Genomic DNA, 20,578 nt, shown 5'->3' with positions numbered 1-20,578 from the left:
TGTTTCATTGTATCTTGCATGTGCATGGTAATTTACAAGAGATCTGCCAAAAGGTCATTTGCCTTCTGGAGATGCCTTTCAGGTGACGTTGAATTGTATTATTGTTTTAGTTGGACAATGTTAGATATTGAAATGAAATACTAATCAGTGTATGATGTAACTAACTAAGAACTGTCTTTATTGCTATGAAAGATGAGATTTTCTTCATCTCAGGGGGCTTGTTTTTCTTTTTTAAATGACGTGGCTGTAGACTGGAGGTGTAATAAGTATTTGTTATCCAATGGTGATAGTCATTTAAAAGAAAAACAAAACAGCACCTCATTGATTTGTTTGTATTCTCTATATTTTTCAAATAGCATCTGAACCTATTTCTTTGAAAAACTTAAAAAGGCGGTCACAATTTTTTGAACAAGGTAAATCAAAGAGCTAATATTTCATGTACTTTCATGAAATTGTTCTTGCTGCACACTCTTCCTAACCATTCTGGTGCCGGGTACTCTGCCTCTTCAGCATTGTTTGCTACAGTTATCTTGAAGCAATGTAATTCATTTCACTTCTTTCCCCAGGGTCATCAGGTTATTCTTACAATTCATGGGTCTACCTTTGTGGTAATGGGTCTTTGTGTGTTCTCTTATATTTATAGCTTTTTTTAATCTCTTATATGTTGTTCATATTTCTTTTATACACTGGGTTAAGAGCAAGACGGATAGCACTCTGTTCAGGTTTGCTACTACCTACAAAACAGAATAACATTGAACATTCCAGCAGAGGCGTTGTGTAAAATTCAAACAGCTGTTAACAAAATACTTAACTCCGAATTTATTTGGAGTCGTAGTTGTGCACATTCTTTCACAAATTGGTGGAAAGCAGCAGTAACCAACTCTCCACTATGTGGTGAAGTCACTAGATCTTGAAAAGATCAGTATAAATTTTGAAATAAATCTTCTGGCTTTTGAAGATAAAATAAATAAAAATTAGGCACTCAATTTTGGTTTTGTAGGTTGCATTTTGGTGTTCTGCATGTCACATTCTCACGTACTTCCACTAATGTATGCCTAATACTGTCTTCAGACTACATATGCCTTGCTGTTTTATTGTGAAATTCTGGCCCACTGGAAGTCCAGTGTGAATTTTGCCAAAGGTTTAAGTGGAACCAGGACTTTTCCTCAGTGATAATGGCTTTCATTTGTTGAGAAGTGATACGTGAAGTGCTGCAACATATACCTGTGTTTGTGGTTTTGTGATTCTGTTTGCTATATTGTATCTTTGATAAGGTGATATTCTGTTGTTGGTTGTTCGTGGCTTTTTTTAGGTTGGCTATGAAAATTGTGTTTGAATTGTATAGCAATACTTGTAGTATTTCAGTTCTGATTGAGGGGAAGGAAAAGTGTATATTTCTAGAGTATGCACTCAATGCAGTTTTGCTTGTTTTTTGATTTCTTTAAAATACTGATATGAAAGAATTTTCTTTTTAAGCCTGTACAGACAAGCATAGTGTTACAGGGATAAGATGAGAGGAGATGTCCTTCGTATCCTAAATTAAGGATTTTGCAACTTGTTGCATTTACGCATTTTTTTTTTAAGTGAAATTTGAACAGCTAAGTAAAAGGATACTAACTACAAAGAAAAATAATTATGTAGGATGATGCTTGGGGAAGGATTACTCTTACCTTAGTGCTTCTCCACATTTTCTCAACTTTTAATATATCAGCATCTATCTATCTATCTATATTTTATATATATATATATATATATATATATATATATTTTTTTTAAGTAGTCATTTTGGCACAAGCTAAGACCAAGCATCATAACCTCAAATACCGTATGGTTTGAGGTGAATGGTGACAAGCTTAGCAAATTCACATGTACTTTGGAGAGCAGGAAAAAAGGGCAGTTGGAAACCTACATTAGTTGAAAGCACCTGGTGTATTCTGAGCTCCAGTAAGTGTGAAGTAGGGTCAAATGCAAGCATGGCTTACTGTTGAAGCAAAAATTTCATCTGATGTTCAGACTTTCACACTTGGATAGGTATTAAAGTAGTTAGTACTGTTCTAATAATTCCTATGTGTTTTTTTCTGCTTTCCTTTCTACTCCCAAATCCTACAGGAGGCCCGGAGCCTGCAATGCCTGATGTAAGTAGTGTTTACAAACTGCTAATTAGCTGCATAACCCTTGTCTTTTCTAGAAGTTGACTGCTTTCTATTGTTTTTTTTTTTTCACTCTGCTTTAAAATTCCAATCAAATGAGAGTACTGAGATGTTTAATATGTAAAACGATGGTTGCCTACTGTTCCTTTGAGGAGACTGAATCAGGTTCTTGCTACTCTAAAGCTGTAGTTCTTGTAATGGCTTTTATTTCTCATTTTAAGTTAAAATGTAGAGTGTTGATCACATGTAGTAAGATAGTATTAATTTGTTTCCTTGCTGTATTAGCTCCCAGTCCCATCCATTAGTGCTCCGAGTCGGCGGGTTTGGGATCAAGAAGAAGAACGAAAACGACAGGAGAAATGGCAAAAGGAGCAGGATCGTTTATTGCAGGTAATGTTAATCTTTGTGACTTTGTGTGTGGTAACCATTAGAGAAGAAAACTTCTCTTGACTTCTGTGACTCTTACTGATGGTGGAAGGGGACTTCCAGATGCATTTGCTGGGCTGCACAATCTTATACACAATTTTTCAGAAAGAAAAGAGGGAAATGCATTAGTAAGTTTCACAAAATCAAACCCAGACTGTATATTCACTACAGCCAGAAGTGCTCAGTCATCAGAAGGCTGATTTGCTCTCACTGGCAAAACAATTTACAACAAGGCAAGATGTAAGTCTGGTTATAGATGCCTGCTACTGTTCTAATGTCAGCTTGGTTCTCGGGACCTCAGAAAGCCAAACCATCTGACTAGTGCAAATCCACCTTGACAATCAGATACCAGAGATGGAGGAAAATGTTGCAAAAGGAAAGAGGAATGTTTGCTATCTTAAGACGATGCACAAAAACAAGCACATGTTCCAGGATTGAGCAGTCTTATGCTTCACTGACCTGAGGTCTTTACTGTATCTCTGGAAATTAAATTATGTGTGCAAGGTCTGTTGGCTAACAGAAGCATCAGTGAATCTCATTTACTCTGTGCAAGCCATCTTAAATAGCATTTAGGCATTCAGCAGTAAATCATGATGACAAAACATAGTTTAACTATTCTCTTGCTTTTTGGATGTTTCAGCTATTGTCATTCCTTTTAGCTTTCAAAATCCATGAGGTGGATTTGTGACTTTATAAGCATATTTGTGATATTTGTTATGGCTTGGGTGCACAATTTGACATCTGGAGAGATGCCTTTGAGGAGTATAAACCTTGGCTTCTCTTTTATTGAGAACAATTGAATCCCTCTGCCATCACTTCTCCTTGTTTCCTTTTTTCACACTTGAAAAGTTAAATTTAGCCAGATAAATATAATAAAGCTATTTCTCTTTCCCATGATCTTGTTACTTATTTAAAGACCAAAGAAAGGAAACTAAGTCTTTATTTGCTAATTTCCAGCATCTTAGAAGGAACTTTTGCAATCACTGCATATTTAGCTTTTCCCGGGACTGAAGTGGTGGTTGTCAAAAGCAACAAAATGTTTACTGTGTACCTTGAAAAATGTCTTAAGACATTGCATTGATTTCATGTTAAAACCAGTCATAGGACAAAATTGGAGGCCCAAAAATAGGCTTTTGTTCAGATAAACTTTCTAGGAGACCAAATGTTCTTGCTGAAACCAAATTACTGCCTCATATTTCACTTAGTCATTGCTTTATATTTATCATATTACTCTGGCCAGTTCCAAGTTAAATATAATTACTCTGTAATCAAGAAATATTTTAGATAGCTTAGTTCCCAACTGAACAAAAATCAGCTGTAACAACAGGGAATATAGCAGATGTGAGGTCAGTTGTTGTGAGACTTACCATGTAAGAAGCCTAGATTCTCTAAAATTGATGAGTGAACTCCTTGTGATGGTATTTAAGCCAGAATGTCATTCATTTGTGGTTCACCTAATGTCCCAGAGGAGCTCAAGCATTTTTATACCAAACTCATTAAATAAAGAGTAGAATATTTTAATGCAATTAAACCAAATTCCTTATTTGTGTGTTTAATTTCAATCTAACCTAACAGGAGAAATACAAACGGGAACAAGAAAAACTGAGGGAAGAATGGCTACGAGCTAAGCAAGAAGCAGAAAAAGAAAACTCCAAATATTTAGATGAGGTAAGCTGTGAATATGGTGTCACTTTTGACTGTTCAAATGGTGGCTTTTTAAACTACTAGAGGGAAGATGTAAACATACAAATAGTTATTTTGTTATGTCATTTGTCTCCTTGTTTTGGAACATAATTGCTCCTAAAACAAAATGATTGTCTGTGACTTAATAGGAAGAGATTGGTAAAATGGAAAGTGGAAATTAAAATGGAAAGTTTGATTTCACTTTTTTTCATCATGGATTTGCTAAGTAACTAACGCTAAGGATATATTGGCAAAATGTTACAAATTGTATGAATTATCGTGACAAGAATCAAATAGTCACCGTTATTGTATAATATTTACCTCTTAGTATTATGTCTTGAAATTCTGCTTCAGTACTTGATCATTAGGTGTGTTTGTAATTTCTGGGCTGTTTGCTGGTGTTCAGTTTGTCCTATCTTTGGAGAATTTACAGATCAAATCAACTTCAGCTTTAAAACTTTGAATGTGTGTTGTTTCAATAGTGCCTACTATTTGGCTGCTTGTGAGAACATAGGTTTTTGCTGAGCATAGGAAGTGTCTGTGATACCTCTTCTCTTTTGCTACATAAGCATAGCTTCAGGCATCCCAGCTATATCAGCTGTGTTCATGTTGTCATGAGCATCAAGACTTTAATTTAAGGCTTAGAATTTCAGTATTGAAAAAAACTTGTTAGAGCTGTTCGAAGACTTTGCTGTACAAGAATGTAAAACATTTCATTAAAAAGAATCATTAAAAATTTGGATGCAGCAATCCTTAATTGGTAAAGAGTATTTGTTCTCTACAATTAAAACTTATTTTGACTACTGAAAGACCTTTTTCATGTTTGAGACAGAAGTTAGTAAGTCAGATACTAAACTTTCTAATGGCAGGAGAGTGTAGGAGGCTGGGAGTTTCCTCCACATGATGATTCCTGTGAAATATGTTGGTCAGGTACACACCTGCAGTAGCTGTCTTAGGTAGGTCTCCAGTTTGGAAATTAAAAAAAAAAAAGACTATGTTGGGTATCTTGAAGAGATTGTTTTTAGTGAGCATTTAAGTGGAGATGGAATGGCATGGAATTTAAGAAGTGTTCTAGAAAGCAGAATGCTTCACATACTTGTGGACACACTGCCCGTGATGCTTGCTAAGACCGTGTGGAATGAAGCTCTCGCATTAGGAGAATGTGCCAGCAGGCACATGTTCAAGAAGAAACCAAAGTACGCCCTGTCTCTTGCATTTGAGAGTATTTGGATGCTTTTTACACCAGCCTTCCCAGAATAAATAGAATAAATAACCTCTTCTGATTCAGCAATCTGCTTTAAAAAAAAAAAAAAAAAAGCACCAAAAAAACCAAAACAACACACAGAGCTTCATCCCCTAAAAACGCTATTTCTTTTATCTGCCACAGGAACAAACTGTTATAACCTCAAACATGATCACAGTCTCTGCGCGAGCTCCATCTGCCTCCAGCTGGAGGGCAAGCCCTGAAGTGAGTACTCCCGAGGAGCCAGAAGGAGATGGAGGAAGTGAGCTGGCAGCACACTTGCTGGCCAAGGAAGAAGAAAGGAGGCTTCAGGAGGAAGAAGAAGCAGCCCTGCGTGTTGAGCGAGAAAGAGAACACCAAGAACTAGAGCTTGAGAGACAGCGTAAAGAGAGGGAACAGCAGTATGCCGAGGAGCAGAGGCGGCAGGCAGAGATGGAGGAGCAGAGGCGGCAGGCAGAGATGGAGGAGCAGAGGCGGCAAGCAGAAAGGCAGAGGGAAATGTCAGTGGAGACATCTCAGTACCAAAGGTCTGCGCTTGGGATGAACTCTCCCTTCTGCATAAAAATTGAAATACCTTTCCAAATGGAGTTCATGTCTTGAATATGTACATTCATGTCGGGTTCATACTGTAGATTTATCAGTGCAAGACACTACAAGATAACCTAACCGTCTTGTAGTTCAGCAGTGAAATAGTAAAGGTATCCCAGTTTTGCCATCCTTTGCTCATTGTGTAAGCACGATCATAATTACAGGTAACTGAGTTGGCATAATTTGAGCCCAACCTTTCCTTAATGCCTTTTGTTGCAAACCACTTCTTCACATTGTGCAGACCAGTTTTCTTTTGTGCTCTAATAGTATAGAAATAATTGTGCATTCATTTTTGTATTTCAGCTGAGGGAAGAGATTTAGAAGCAAATGGATGATAACCAAAATTTTGCAGCCTGATTGCCAGTGCTCATTGCTATGAATGATATTGTATTACACAGAGCATCCTGCTGAGACTGAATAAAATGCTATTCTTTCATATGGTAGAAGAATCAGGTGTGAGATGAAGTCATCCCTCTTGAATGGAGTGCTCTATTAACCCACTTCTGCTCATTTCTAAATAGATACAGATAAAGTAATTGTCACCAAATCAAAGGTGACCTGAAGTACTTAATATGAAGATCTATAAGAACTACAGTGTAGGATTGCAAATTGAGAGCCAATAGCTCAAAAATACAGGGCTTTCAGAAAAAATATCAAATTAACTCGTTTCTAACAAAGTCATGACTGATCTTTACAGATTCCTTTATCATTTTAGTTAAACAGTGCAACAGTAAGGTTTAGCTGTGCCTGTGTGCTAGTTTCTCAATGAAAAGCATCGTCATGTATGAGTTAGCAAATACTGACTTAAATATCATATTGTGTTGGAAATATCCACTTTGGACATATTTATCCTTGAGCATTAAAGTGTTTCTTCCATTACCTTCATCAGCTTGCTTAAAATTAATAAATAAAATAGTTTATAAATGCAAATTTTTGCATAGAAGTTTTCCAACTACTGCTTCAGGTGTCACAGGAGATTAATCTGTCTGAAAGATTAAAGCAGTAACTTTTCCTTGTTTCTTGTGCACTTAGCTTACTGCTTTGCATACAGCAAGCTTGAATGTTACCCTTGAGGATTTTTCCCTTTTTTTATACAAGCAGTAAGAGATGACTGAAGATAACACATGGTATTAAGTTACATCTTAGGAGAAAAAAATACATTCTAAAATTGCATATATTTGCTGGGGAGACTGTGAGATCTGGAGTTTCTTTAGCTCATAGTGATTTTTTTCTGCTGAGCAAAGTGGAGGCATGGCTGTTACAATTGGTTATTCTTGGCACCTGTACCAGGGTATCTCTATAGTTTAGCTTGCTCCATTTGCAAGATAAGGCATTGTGCAGTAACTTGTAAAGCTGCTGTGATATCTGCATATCTAAATCCTTGATATATGCTTCAGTCTCAGGGGATATGATTACTTCTGAGGTTGCTGCAAAAGGATGCATGTTGCTAAACAAGGATGGCTGTGCTGAATAGTAAAGGAATAAGTTCAATCAAACTGGGATTTAAAGTAACTAGTGCTAAATGCTTCTGTTACAATGATATCCAGAGATTTGGCTTGAAATCTGAAATACTGCGTAACTGTATGTAAAAGCAACTGGGGACAAGCAACCGGAAGAGCTTTGTCTGTAGAAGTTAGCAAGTCTTTCTCTATGGATTACAGGCTGCAGCCATGAAATTTACCAGAATATGCATCTAATTCTTAGAGAACTCCTGTGTTTGGACAAAGCTTACCTTCAGACTTTGAAATAGATGAGATAATCACTGTCATATATTGATATTTTTTCAGTGTCGTAGTCTGTTTTTAATCTTCTTCCTCATGTTTTCAATTTGATTAACATCTGAACTTTGTATTTTCTGTATATGTATACTATTAGTTCAATTTTGAGATTGTTTTAATAGATAATTGCTTTTATCTGTATGTTGCTTCTAGACGTTATGAGCGCTATGAAGTATCTAAAACAACAGAGAACCAACCTGGCCAACATCTCATTGACAGGTGAGAAGAAGTGCAATCAATACATAGGTTGAAATATCTTTAGCAATAAGTTATAAGCATTTAGGCATGTAGAAGTTTCTATTCCTCACTTACACACTTACAAGAAGGTAATTTCAGGCTGTTTTTCTAACTGATAAAATTGAGGCTGCTTAGATCTTTGTGTTTCTGGAGGCTTTTGTTTGTTTTCTTAAGGATCTGTTTTCAATATTTTTGTGAGGAAATATTTATAGTTCTATGTCTATCTTTGTCTGTACATAAAGATAGTGGGTTTTTGTTTGTTTGTTTTTAAATAGGCGCTATGAACGCTATGAATCTTCCAAAACCATCGAGGAGCAACCTGGTCAGTCATTTTCTGACAGGTATGTGTGATACTGAATTTCGGCGTAGATGGTGGTGATATAGGATCATAGAATATTCTGAGTTGAAGGAATGCATAAGGATCACCCTTCAATGTCTTCATAGCCCCCCTTTGGACACTCTCTGATAGTTCTGTGTCCTTCATATGTTGTGGAACCCAACCCTGTCCCCAGTGCTGGAGGTAAGGCTGCACAGCACAGTGCAGTGAGACTCTCTGTGTCAAAAATCCTTGAAACTTCTGATCAGCTTTGGCCACTGGCAGCTGCTGCAGTTTTTATGATCTGTTTTTGTATTGAGAAAACAAGCAACCAAACTCTTAGCAAATTATGTGCTGTGCTGTAAACAAGAGTGAGTTAGTCAATCAGTCAGGATTTTGCTGGGAGAAGCAGAACTATAAGGAAGTAAATACGTGGGTGGTATTGGACTTACCTGTCTGGAAAACAATTTCTTGGTTGTGTCATAGTGTGCTGTACAAATTAAGGTGCAGTCATCCCAATGAAGATTGTGAAACTTACAGGCAGCAAACAGGGAAGGATGTGACAGACAGCAGCAGCATATTTATCAGGATGTGCTGATAAATGTGCCACCTGCTAAATGTGCCTTGTTTTTTTTCCTACACTCATTTCTACAGAATGTACTAGCTGATGCAGGTTCCCTGGACTTATTGAATAGACAGCTTTTCTTCTAGCTTTTATGTTTTGCTCTATGGTTTAGAAAATGACGAATTAGCCTAAATCAGAATATTTGTATCAAGCCTTTGTCGTAGATGGCATCTCACAGTACTGAAAGATCATCTCTGCTGTGCATTTAGTTAATTCTTACTGTTGGAGTAAGCATGGCTTATTACATAAAGAGGAGCCCTAGATTTTACAAGGAACCCATAATGAATTTATCTGTAAATCTAATTTCAGAAACTGCATGCACTAGTTAGTTATCTCTTGCGTATGTGTATGAGGAAGACACTCAAATGCTTAAAATCAGCCCAGACAAGGTCAACCTGATCTTTGGATCTCCTGCTCAATACAAACTGCTGTGCATTCATTGCATAGGTTCCCAAGATAGAACAAATAATCAAAATCTGAAGAAGCAAAAAGTTTGGTGCAATTTGTTTATGCATCCTTTGTCTGCAGCCAAAGGACAAGACTCCCTCAGTATATTTTAATGCATCCAGTACTGTACTTACAAGCACACTGCAGTAGCAGCTTTGAGCTGTGTACCAAGAAAAGACTTCTGTTCCTTTCTGAAGTGTTTTAAACAAGAAATCTGGATGTGTTACTTCAGACTAATAATACCCACAGAGGTGTTGCTGAAGATCCTGTGTAGAGTCAGAAACCCAGCTTTTTGCTCTTTGCCTTCCTATATAGGGAATGGCATCCCTTGGCTATTAAAAAATTATGCTGCTGGGTATAATCAGTGAGTAATAAGTTTCCTCAGAACAATCTGAGTGCAGTGTTTGAGGAGGTATTTAGCTTACAGTCTAGTGGTGTGTGCTGAAGTGTGATTTAAGTTACTCATGAAGTTGAATCATTTATGAACTTGCTTTTAAAGTTATTGCTTCTTGACTGTACTCTTTGGAAAGTTTCCACAACGAAGGGACTTTGCTTTGAAAATACTTTTGGTTAAGCAAATACGATGATCAGACCCTTTCAGCTGAAGCATTGGGAATGTTCAATACTTTATTTCAGCTTTCAGTATGTGGTTACCTATGTTGTGCAATACTGGCACCTTTTTTGACACTTGAATATCCTGTTAGTCTTTAGTTTTTGTTTACCTGATTGGTTTTTATTGCAAACATTTGATGAGAAAACCACTGAAAGAAAGGGGCTGTGTATCTGTAGTCTGCACTAAGATCTTTATCCTTCTTGGCTGAGTGAATATTTTCTGTATCTTTAGGAATAAATCCAAGTCAACTTCAGAGCTGAATGAATTCAATGCAAACAGAAATAGTAAGTACTTAATTTATATTATTTTTATACTTATTTTTAAAACAGGTATATCAGTAGCAGTTATCCTAAGAAAATTAATTAGCAAAGTACTTTTTTATAGCTGAATTATGGTTTGAATTTTATACTACGGCACAATATAGTGAAGCTCTACAAACAAGAGGATATTCATACCATCAACTGGATAAATATGATTAACTCCTGTCTTGAAGTAGTGCTGATTGCAAAGAGATCTTAGATGCTGAAGTTTTAGATAATTGAAAGTGCAGAAGATGAAACTTGTCACACCTGTGTATAACTGAAAATGCTTGTTCTCCTCATATGTTGACTCAGCTTGGTATGTGCAGTTGTTTTTTTTTTTTAATTGACTGACGTTTTCAACACGTTTGTCATTTTCAACTTTTGTTAGCTTAGAAATAACACAAGTGAAAATCAGCTTTTGATACTGTCATAATGGCTCTGCAGTTTCCTGGACTGCGCTTTGTTGCTGCCTTTCTTGAGTTGTCCATCATTTGTTATTGCTTTTCTAGAGTTAAGAGTGAGGAAGACTAAGTATTATAAAGTAGAAAATTTCTGAAAGCTACACCTATGTCTAAAACACGGTTAGTAAAGGTAATCATAAAGTAAATGGCTCCCTAGAGGAAATTTTGTAAATGGACAGTATTGTTTTCACACGTTAAAGCTCAATCATTGAAAGTAAAGGGAGAATATACTTCCACAGTATTTTATAATGGGAATGGATGGCAATAAAATTAAAGCACATCTGTAATCACAGTAGTATTGAAATTTAAATTGAAGTGAATTACCGTTGAGTAACTTTCTTAATTAAATGATCTTATTATGAGGGATAATTAATGGATTTAGAAAATAAAGAAAAAAATGTTGTCCTCTAACTGTCAGAGATGAGAGAAAGAGGGCTTGTTGCTTTCCTCTTTCAAAAATTCAAACTGGTATTGAAAGATCTTTTACTGTATAATCTCATTTTCGTTGTTTAGTTACCACAACATCCAAGTAATAGACATTCTGTATCAATTTTTTTATATAGACATATATACAAATGTAGAAAGAAGCTTGAGAATGTGATTATGAATGCTTCTGTAGTTATACTTGGTGTACTAGATGCTTGACAACTGCTTTTGTGCCTATGTCTTGTCCTAACAGGTACTCAGAGCAGGCATTCAGAGAGGTCTTGGAACACGAGTGAGTCACAGAAGGGGTCTCAGAAGGAGCACAACCTGTCTGCAGCAGAGTTAGAGAGACAACAAATCCTTCAGGAAATGAGGAAGAAAACATCTCTACACACAGACAGCAGCTGGATTAGGCAACGCAGTTCCAGTGTGCATAAGGAGCCAATCAGTCTGTACAGCAGTAGTATGAGGAGGTAGGAATCATGTTAAAAATTAACTTTGTCTCTCATCAGATATTTTTGTTTGGTTATTCTAAACTTCAGCTCCTATTACAGAGCACTGAAACAAATCCAGCATGTAAAAAGCTTTAAGGTAAACTGAATAGCAGTGCAAGTAGAAGAAGGTAATTGTATTCCAGCTGGGATTAAAGGTTTTTTTTTTTGCAAAGTAAAGTGTGTTTGAGTGTGTGTGTGTGGTCTGCAAATAAATGTTGATTTCTTGGCTGATATAACAGCACTGGAAATCAGTAGTACTGACAGATGTGCTTAAGAATTTCAGTAATATAATTTATTTGGAAAATACTGTAGCTGAAGAGTATAACACTTTTACACAGAAGTATTGGATCAGAAAGTCTAGAGTTCATTTCTTTCTGTAAGTAATGTATGAATGTTGGGTTTGTCGTTTAGGAAACAACTGAGTTATCAGTCAGGAGAATGTTTGGCTAATGGGCCAGCACCTTCATCGTAGACAACGTGGCTGTCCAGCCTATATGGATTGTTATTTTCAATCTGCTTTCCCTTAAAGACTACAAAAACAAACCACTAACTGAGGTCTGTTGCTGTACAATGAATTCTGGCATAGTGCACTCTCATAAGGCTGCAGCAAAGAGTGTTTTACTCTTACTCTGCAGACATTAAATGCCACCTCTCCTTCACCTATATTTTTTTATTCCCATGAGACTAGGACTGAACACAAAGGATAATTTGCAGTTCAAATATTAAAGTCGGTGTGTTTAGAATACCCTCAAGATGATTCGACAAATACATTCATGCTAGAAAATCTGAAAAAATCATAAGATATTTTTCTATTTTGAAATCAAAATATAGCTCTTCTGCTTTAGCTGTACTGCCATTTACATCCGTATATGTATCTGTGTTACAGAGGGGAGTCTTTGGACAATCTCGATTCTTCAAGAACAAGCTCGTGGAGGCACCACTCGAGGTTGAACCAGTCCTCCTCCACTTCATCTCTGTCCTCTAATCAGGATCACAGCCGCCCAGTGTCCACTTCAAACCGGGCCTACATGTGCACTCCTTCCTCTGCCAAAGCACCTCCATTGACCACCTCTGTGAGAGCCCCACCTGCATCACAGGCAGCCCCCCGGGTGCAGTCTCCTGTTTCTGCTTCCCAGCCAGGGTCGCAGATGCGTAGCAGGTGAGTAGGTGCCCTTCAGCTGGGAAGACACACATATTAGGCTGTGCTGAAGAGCAGATTCTGTAGATGCGATGTTCTGCAGCAGCATTTACATAACGTTAATTAACAAGTCTGAAAAGTACCTGCAGTTTTCTTGGTGAATGGGACAGTGGAAATGTAGGCTGGTATGACTTCCCTGCTCCGGTCATACAGAAAATTCCTCAGGTTTGTCATCAGTGCTTCACATAGATTAAGAAAAATGAACTGGAATAATCAATCTCTGGTCTCAGAGCTGTATGCTGGTTACCAAAATACTTCGTAAAAGCCTACTCCAGTTGGCATTTCTGATACTTATTTCCTGGGGTGTGTTTTAACAGCAGATTCCTCAAACCCACACTTTATGGCTGTCATCTTCATTTCTCCTCCCCTCTTCCTGGCATGTGGTCCATCTCATCTCAGTGAGCACTCAGGAATGCTCATAATTCGTGACCCTGGAGAATTACAGAGTAGGATGTTTTTTTTTTTAATCTTGGAGGAGAAAGCAAGGATTGCAACGTATTTTGAAACAAGGTGTAGTTTAGTTGTGATAGATAGCTCTGCTCTTTTATATACTTGAAACATTTTAAAAACATCTTGAGATAAGATCATCCACACACAATTACATGTATTATATTTAACAGCACTGTAAACATAGCTACACTAACTCTTAGAGTCTCAGACACTTTTTGATAAATTGTCTTAAAAAAAAAAATTACATTCTTTTTAATGTAAGAAAATGACCTACTTAAACATGTGTGTTTATCTTGTTCTTATTTCCATTTTCTGATTTGCTAACAGCTTGGTAGATCTAAGGAAATCTAGCTCTGTATGGTTCACATTCAAAGAGTTGAGATAATACTGTATATTTAGGACTAGCCTCCTGTTATCTAACAAGGTGCAGATGGTAGGACTTGGTGGGAATGCTTGCTAAAACGTAGCCTTCAGGATGATCTTCTGCACATAAGAATTGAGGTAGGAATACAAAAGCAGTGTGTTTTTACTCTCTAAATGTAATGCAGTTTCAAGTTTATTTGTAGAAGGTATTTTATACAATGAAATCTCTCCCAGGAATGTAACAAATTTCTTCATCTGTTCCTATGTAACTTTGATCTTAATTATAACACTTCAGCTTTCCCTATAATATAACAATATTTCTCTTCAATTTATTTCCCTTGAGGAGCTTAGTAGTCCAGTTTTTTCCAGCGTGTTTTTGTTTTTAATCTCAAGAAATCTTTAACTTTTCTCTTTTAAACCTTTTCAAGCTGGTTTTAAGGATTTTTGTTCTGTATCTAGGTCAGTCAGTGGGAAGAAAATCTGTTCATACTGTAATAACGTTCTGGGCAAAGGAGCAGCCATGATCATTGAGTCTCTTGGTCTTTGTTATCATTTACATTGTTTTAAGGTGAGATCTGGGAGTAAAGCTGTGAAGAAACAGGAACTAATCAGAAGCACGCATGGCTACTCAATGTTATGCTCACAGGGGCTATACTAAAATCATCTGCTTTGCCTTCTACTTTGAAGTGTGTTACCTGCAGGTTTCCATGAGGCAGTCCTATCTGCAGGCATTTAGCGCTCAAAGTTAATGAGAAGGAATTTGGAAGTATGTGGTCATGTTGACTGTAAGACCACATTTCCTTCTTAGAATTGACAGCAAAAAATCCAATCTCCTAGAGAAATCAGCCTGAGGCAAACACAGGAGAATAAATGCCTTCTGCAAAAGTTGTAAAAGCACTTGTAGTTTCCCTGTCTGAGGACTGAATGAGGAATTACTCTGCTTTGGAGGTATTATTTTACCTTGCATTTTCCATGTTTTTAATAAAACCCCCTCTGTGCCTCACTCAATTATCAGGAGTATTAAAAGAGGTTGACTCAAAGATCTTCCTAGTGCTGCCCAATGTGGATAGTAGTCAGTGGAGGCTGGTCTTCACTCCATGTCTCCAGAACATGTATTCTGGACAAGGGATCTACCGGTAGATCCTTACTTACGTAAGGCAATCAGAAATTTCTTTTAAAATGTCTTAAGATTAAGTGAACAATTAGCCATCCACAAAATTCATTTCTATTTAAGCAGACACATTTTCGTAAATTTTTCATAAATTTAGTAAGGATAGTGTTGGTCTTTCCAGAAGTGGTTCATATCCATAGTGAAGGTTTATTCAGCCACCATAGGTAAATTGGTTAGTTTTAGCATGAAAGCTATCTAGCCCTTTATTAGTGTCTTAAAGAAAAATGAAATTGTCCCTTCTTTCCATGTAAAAACTTGTTTCTGTGATGCAAAATCAGGAAACTGTGGGACACACAAGTTTGAGTGCCGAAGGATTGAGGGCCCCAGCACATGTGCTGCCATATGGAAGTCTGAGAGAAGCACACTCAGGTGTTCTGTGTCAAAATCATTGTTTCCATCTAGGCAACAAATTCTTTCTTGTTGAGCTAGCTTTCAAAGAAACTGAAGTTCAAATTCAATTTAATGAACTAATCTCTGAATGGTGTCTGGTCTTTCTTTGCTTGGTGTATCTCTGCTATCTGTTGTCCAGTCATCGCCTTAAGATACTTCCTGAGTTGACTGCACTTCAGTCCACTAACCGTTACACGTTTGCTTCTAGTGATTGTGGGTTTATGGTTCTAGCTTTGCTGGATTTAATCCAAGCTCCTTTTGAAGAATTTTGTTTCTTCAGTATTTTGTAAGGAGTTGCTAATTATTCATCCGTCATGCAGTGCGTTGCCTGTGAATGTGACCTTGGGGGATCCCGCTCTGGAGCTGAAGTCAGGATCCGAAACAACAAACTCTTCTGCAACGACTGCTATCTCAGATTTAAAAGTAAGGCAGCTTGACTGCAGCGTGCGTGACTATGGTTGTTCTTGGTGCTGTGAAACTTCAAGTGTTTGTATAGCTGAACCAGTTGATAGCTTTTGTGTTTTACTTTACGTTGCTGTGTTAATGAATAGGTTCAGAAAGGTTTGATTGCCAGTTTCTGTCTTTTGTAGGGTAGTCATTATAAACTTCTAATGTCCTGGTAGCTGTTTTTACCACCTTGTTATTGAGCAGTTTCAAACACAACACAGTGTAGTCATCTTGCTTTCTTCGTAAATCTGAGAAAATGGTGTCAAGGAGTTGTAAGTTGCTGAGCAGTCTTCTCTTGATAGCATAGGAGAAATCTTTTTGAAAAACTGTCTACATTGATTAAAAAAAAAAAAAAAGTAATTTGAGTATGTATTTAGTTCAATTCTAGCACATAACTGGAAAGATATTAATTTATCCTATGCAGGTGGCACAAATGCTGCTTTCTTTTTGCGATGCTATTATTATTTGAATTATAGGTCTGTGATTGGTTATTCATTTAGGTACAAGTTCAGCAGGAATTGGTTTACTTACAGATCTTAATTAAAAGGTGCAGTATATATTTTTTCCTTTATTATAGTTTGCAGAATTCTGATTTACTGAAGCATGATGTTAAGGCTTTGAATAATAATGGTGGTGTTTTTTTCTGCTGTCATATATGATGGTAGACAACCTCCTAGTTTTGAGAAGCCTCTGGATTTTTATATAACTCTACTTTTAGAGTTATATACTCTATATATACTTAGAAAATAAGGAATTCTTTAAAGTGATTAAATTCAGCTAATGGAAAGGGCTTCTGAATGACTTCCTGGGAAACATGTGCATGTTTCTACATGAGCTGGCACATTTTTCTCACTGTGGTCCAGAAGGCAGTGGAGGGAGCAGATACTCATGCTACAACACATGAGCAGGACTTGGGCATCTGCTGGCAGAGAACCCAGCTCAGAAAAAGAAAAATGTTGCATCTGATGCTTTTGCTGTTTTCAGGCTCTTTCTGGCTTGCAGGAGAAGGAAAATTTGTCTGCACCACAGAAATAATTGTATGGTGCCAAAAAGAAAAAAACCCACTACTTGATGCTACTAATGCATTCACAGAGGCTAACGTTAGGTGCAGGGAAACCTCTGTGATCAGTGGAAAGAAGAAGAAAGTCACTACCTTCCCTCTGAAGGTGATCCACAGCACTGGTCAGATCTCTCCAAATTGCTGTTCAGAGAAAGTCTTTTTGTTGAGAACAAAACCATGCCAAAGTGACCATGTTCCTCTCTAAGGCACCCAAATGTGTGAGCAATTCAGTCTGGAGCCTGCTCATGTCATTTTAGCTTTCCCTATCTTTTCTTTTGTATGCAAAACTGCTGGATGAGTTTGATAAGTTTGAAACTGAAAGGAGTCTTTTTATTTATTTATTTATTTATCCCTGATATGGTAGTATTTTGTGATGGCAGTAACCAAAAATTTTATCCCAGATCAAGTGCAATTTAGTCTCTCTCTGACATTATAGCTTATAAACTCATGATGTTGAGTAGCCTTTCAGGAGCAAAGTTAATCTGTGAGAAGTGGTTGTATACCCTTCCCGTCAGACTGCATCTTCCTGGGTGAGTGGGCACCTCAAAACATAAGTTAGCCAATGGGAAGTTGGTAGAGAATGAAAGAGCAAAATTAGTGATTTGAACAGTACAAAAGCCAGCTGAGCTGTGTGACTACTGCCATGAGAATATGTACTGGCAATGCAGCACTGGTGTGTGATGCAGATAACTTTGCAGTTAGTACTTCATGACACCTTTTCTGATGATTCATTATCTTGAAACATGAATGTACTGGCTAAAAGGTTTGAAAAATTGTAGGATTAGTAATATTTGCAATGTAATTTTATGGTTTGTTTGCACAATTTTATGTTGATTTTATGTTTTTATCTTGTAAAATTGCAGTGAAACACTGATGTGTTGGCAGATGCCCTTAAATATGTTCAGAGAGACTGGATAAGAAACTTTTAAAAACATATATATTGCTATAGTTATTTAGGAAATCTTAATTGAATTGTTGAAAGGTAGATTTAGGAAAAAAAAAGTGAACTTGTCTTTGTGTTAATACTAAAAACAATTCCTTAAAACCTGGTTAAGGTGCATGTTCTGTGGAAAGTTATTTGGCCTTAAATATTTGCAGTGCTATAGTTGGATTAAGTTCAAATTTGTATTCTTTATGACATTTGGCTTGCTAGACTCAGAATGTATGCCTTACTACGTGTTACCGCTTTTAATAGATATGGTAATACCATTATCTGACAACTTTTATGTGGAAACGTGAATTTTTGTCACTATGATTCTTCAGTAGCTAGAATTTAATTACAGTTTTTTCTGTTTCTCTCTTAACAGCTGGACAACCAACCTCCATGTGAAGCAAACCTAGATATGAAACCACTGTTGCAGATAGAAGAAGAGGTGATTGCTGCTGATGTAGATCTATAAATATATATATTGTGTGTGTGTTTTTTTTCTAAAAGTAACTCTTTTGCTTGTCTAGTCTTCATAGCAATGCATTACATTCTTCATATAACTGTATTTTTATTTATGATAAAGTAATTGCAGTAAGGAAGTATCTGGGGAAAATGCTTTCACTTTTTCAGCTTCAAGTACTGAAAGCACAAGGGAGAATAAGTATATTTTCGGTAATAACTTCAAAATATTTTTGAGGCTTATAATCAACTAGTTGACTTTCCAATGGTATATGAAGAGGGTATTTTGTTTCTAAGCTCTTGAAATGAGCATTAGAGAAATACTTAATATAAATATATATTTGCAATTGCTGTCTTTATTTTTGACATATACTGAAAGTGAATTCTCTAGGTTAATATGAAGCTGCATTTAAATGCACACAAATGTGCTTGCTTTCCATATGCTGGTTTCTAAAATTGTGCTTTTTTGAAACTTAAATACAAAGAATTACCTGTTTGCTCAGTGGTGAAGGCATAATATTCCATGGAATCCATTTAAGGGGAAAGAATTTTCTTTTCCCTTTTGAAAAATGTAACTATCACTTTTTCCCTCCACAAACTAGGTGGAGAATGATTGTTAAATTACAGTACATTTGTAAATAAAATTTCTGATGTTGCATTTATTAGAAGCTTATTTTCTTTCTTTCTAGCAAAATGTATTGGTAACGTGTTAAGCTGAATTCATTTAAATATTGTCCTGGGACATCATTTTAAATGCCATTTAGGCTTAAAATGCCACCCTAAATATGTGTAAGAACAATAGTTATTGCTTTTCTCTCTTCACTCCTGGTAGTAGACTTCTAATTTTATACGTACTTCTGCTCTCAAACTTCTTGTGCTCTTTCTCTTCAGCTTTTAATGTTAGTGGTGACACTGGTTCTTTGTCCTGTGTCCCTAAAATAGGATAATCAGAAGAGGTGGAAGTTACCTGGGGTTTCTAGCTGTGATTAGAAATGAGGCGCTGAAAATATTCTGGATTTGATTCTGCAGCTTCTGAAAATACACCTCAGAAGAGCCCTAGGGGGTTTTCATCAGTTGCTCCCAGATTGTATTCATCAGTTTCCTTTCCAAATGCTTGTATAGAATCATACAATGGTATGGTTTGGAAAGGACCCTTAAGATCACCTATTTTCAATGCCCTGATATAGGCAGGAACACCTCCTTGGAGAGGGCAACCACAGCCTCGCTGGGCAACCTGTTCCAGTGTCTCACCATCCTCACAGTAAAGAATTTTTTCCTAATATCTAGTCTAACCTCTTTGAGTTTAAGACCATTTCCCCTTGTCCCATCATGGACATGCCATCTCTCCCCAGTTTTCCTGTAGGCCCCTTCATGTACTGGAAGGCTGCCATAAGGTCTTCTTGCAGCCTTCTCCAGGCTGAAGAGCCCCAGCTCTCTCAGCCTGTCCTTGTAGTGGTGGTGCTCTGGCCCTCTGATCATCTTTGTGGCCCTCCTCTGGACCTGCTCCAACAACTCCATGACTTTCTTGTATTGGGGGCTTCATACACTATTCATACACAATTTTATAGCATTCTGTATCTGTCATTGTAAGCTGCAAAGAAGACATGAAAAGTGGATCAGACGAATTTGAGAGCGTTTTTTTGGAGGAAACCAACAAAGAGGATGGCTGAGATGTGTGCGAGGAGCACCACAAATTGTTGCAAGGAATGGCACCAAAGCAGTTTGTAGCCCCTTCATCTCAGGGGCTTACTGAGAACTAGCAGATTTGGGGAAAGAGATTAGGGCTGTAGTTGAGGGCACCAAGGCAGGATCATGTCATTTTATTATAGTGGGAGTACTTCATTTGTGTGGGCTTCCTATAACTCCTCCCACTTTTAACTCCACCTGTCTCTTGGTTTGCTTCAAGTTTTGATCTGAACAGATGTGTTCTTTTATCAAGGAATTAGCTGCAAATAAATGCTAAAGCACAAAGTGCTGAACAGTATTTGCGTATACTTTTTATAAAAAAAAGAAGTCTAAAATGTCTCAATAGCCCAAATTTGCTCAACTCCTTGTTCAACCTCCTCTGTGATTTGGCCTTGGTTTTTGGTGTTCAGTTAATGTCTCAGATGAAGTGCATCGGAAAAGATATTTTGTTTGATTTCTACTACTGTGGTAAGTAATGCTAGATCATGTGAGAATGTGGTGATATGAAGATCCTAGATTTGGAATACACATACTTGGCAGATATTCACACAACTTGCACACACAGCTGCCTAGAATCTTGGGCCCTCTTTGCTGCTTCTGGAAGAAGGCTTCTGGAAGAAGACTGGTTCCCTGACAG

At 37.1% G+C, this 20,578-nt stretch overlaps 1 protein-coding gene across 10 annotated transcripts in view; it reads left to right on the top strand.

The window, feature by feature from the left end:
* Positions 1-18,917, top strand: part of LMO7 (LIM domain 7) — a 128,540-nt gene extending 109,623 nt beyond the window's left edge. For 7 of the 10 annotated variants that reach the window (XM_090130658.1, XM_090130624.1, XM_090130616.1 and 4 more), the window contains 13 exons: positions 357-413; positions 2,110-2,135; positions 2,436-2,540; positions 4,152-4,244; positions 5,647-6,029; positions 8,022-8,087; positions 8,381-8,446; positions 10,338-10,390; positions 11,549-11,768; positions 12,676-12,948; positions 14,260-14,368; positions 15,682-15,784; positions 18,176-18,917. In XM_090130658.1, the coding sequence (XP_089986784.1) occupies positions 357-413; positions 2,110-2,135; positions 2,436-2,540; positions 4,152-4,244; positions 5,647-6,029; positions 8,022-8,087; positions 8,381-8,446; positions 10,338-10,390; positions 11,549-11,768; positions 12,676-12,948; positions 14,260-14,368; positions 15,682-15,784; positions 18,176-18,198 (1,577 nt within the window). In that variant the 3' untranslated portion in view covers positions 18,199-18,917. Of the gene's footprint in view, positions 1-356; positions 414-566; positions 609-2,109; positions 2,136-2,435; positions 2,541-4,151; positions 4,245-5,646; positions 6,030-8,021; positions 8,088-8,380; positions 8,447-10,337; positions 10,391-11,548; positions 11,769-12,675; positions 12,949-14,259; positions 14,369-15,681; positions 15,785-18,175 lie in introns of all 10 variants that reach the window. The other 3 variants (XM_090130666.1, XM_090130630.1, XM_090130634.1) reach the window with 3 other exon arrangements.
* Positions 18,918-20,578: the final 1,661 nt, after the last annotated feature.

This window comes from Phasianus colchicus, chromosome 1, assembly GCF_987193195.1.
Source record: "Phasianus colchicus chromosome 1, bPhaCol1.hap1.1, whole genome shotgun sequence".
In the NCBI taxonomy this organism is placed as follows: Eukaryota; Metazoa; Chordata; class Aves; order Galliformes; family Phasianidae; genus Phasianus; species Phasianus colchicus.
Note: the sequence above shows the minus strand (reverse complement) of the source record. Positions and strands in the feature narration are given on the sequence as shown.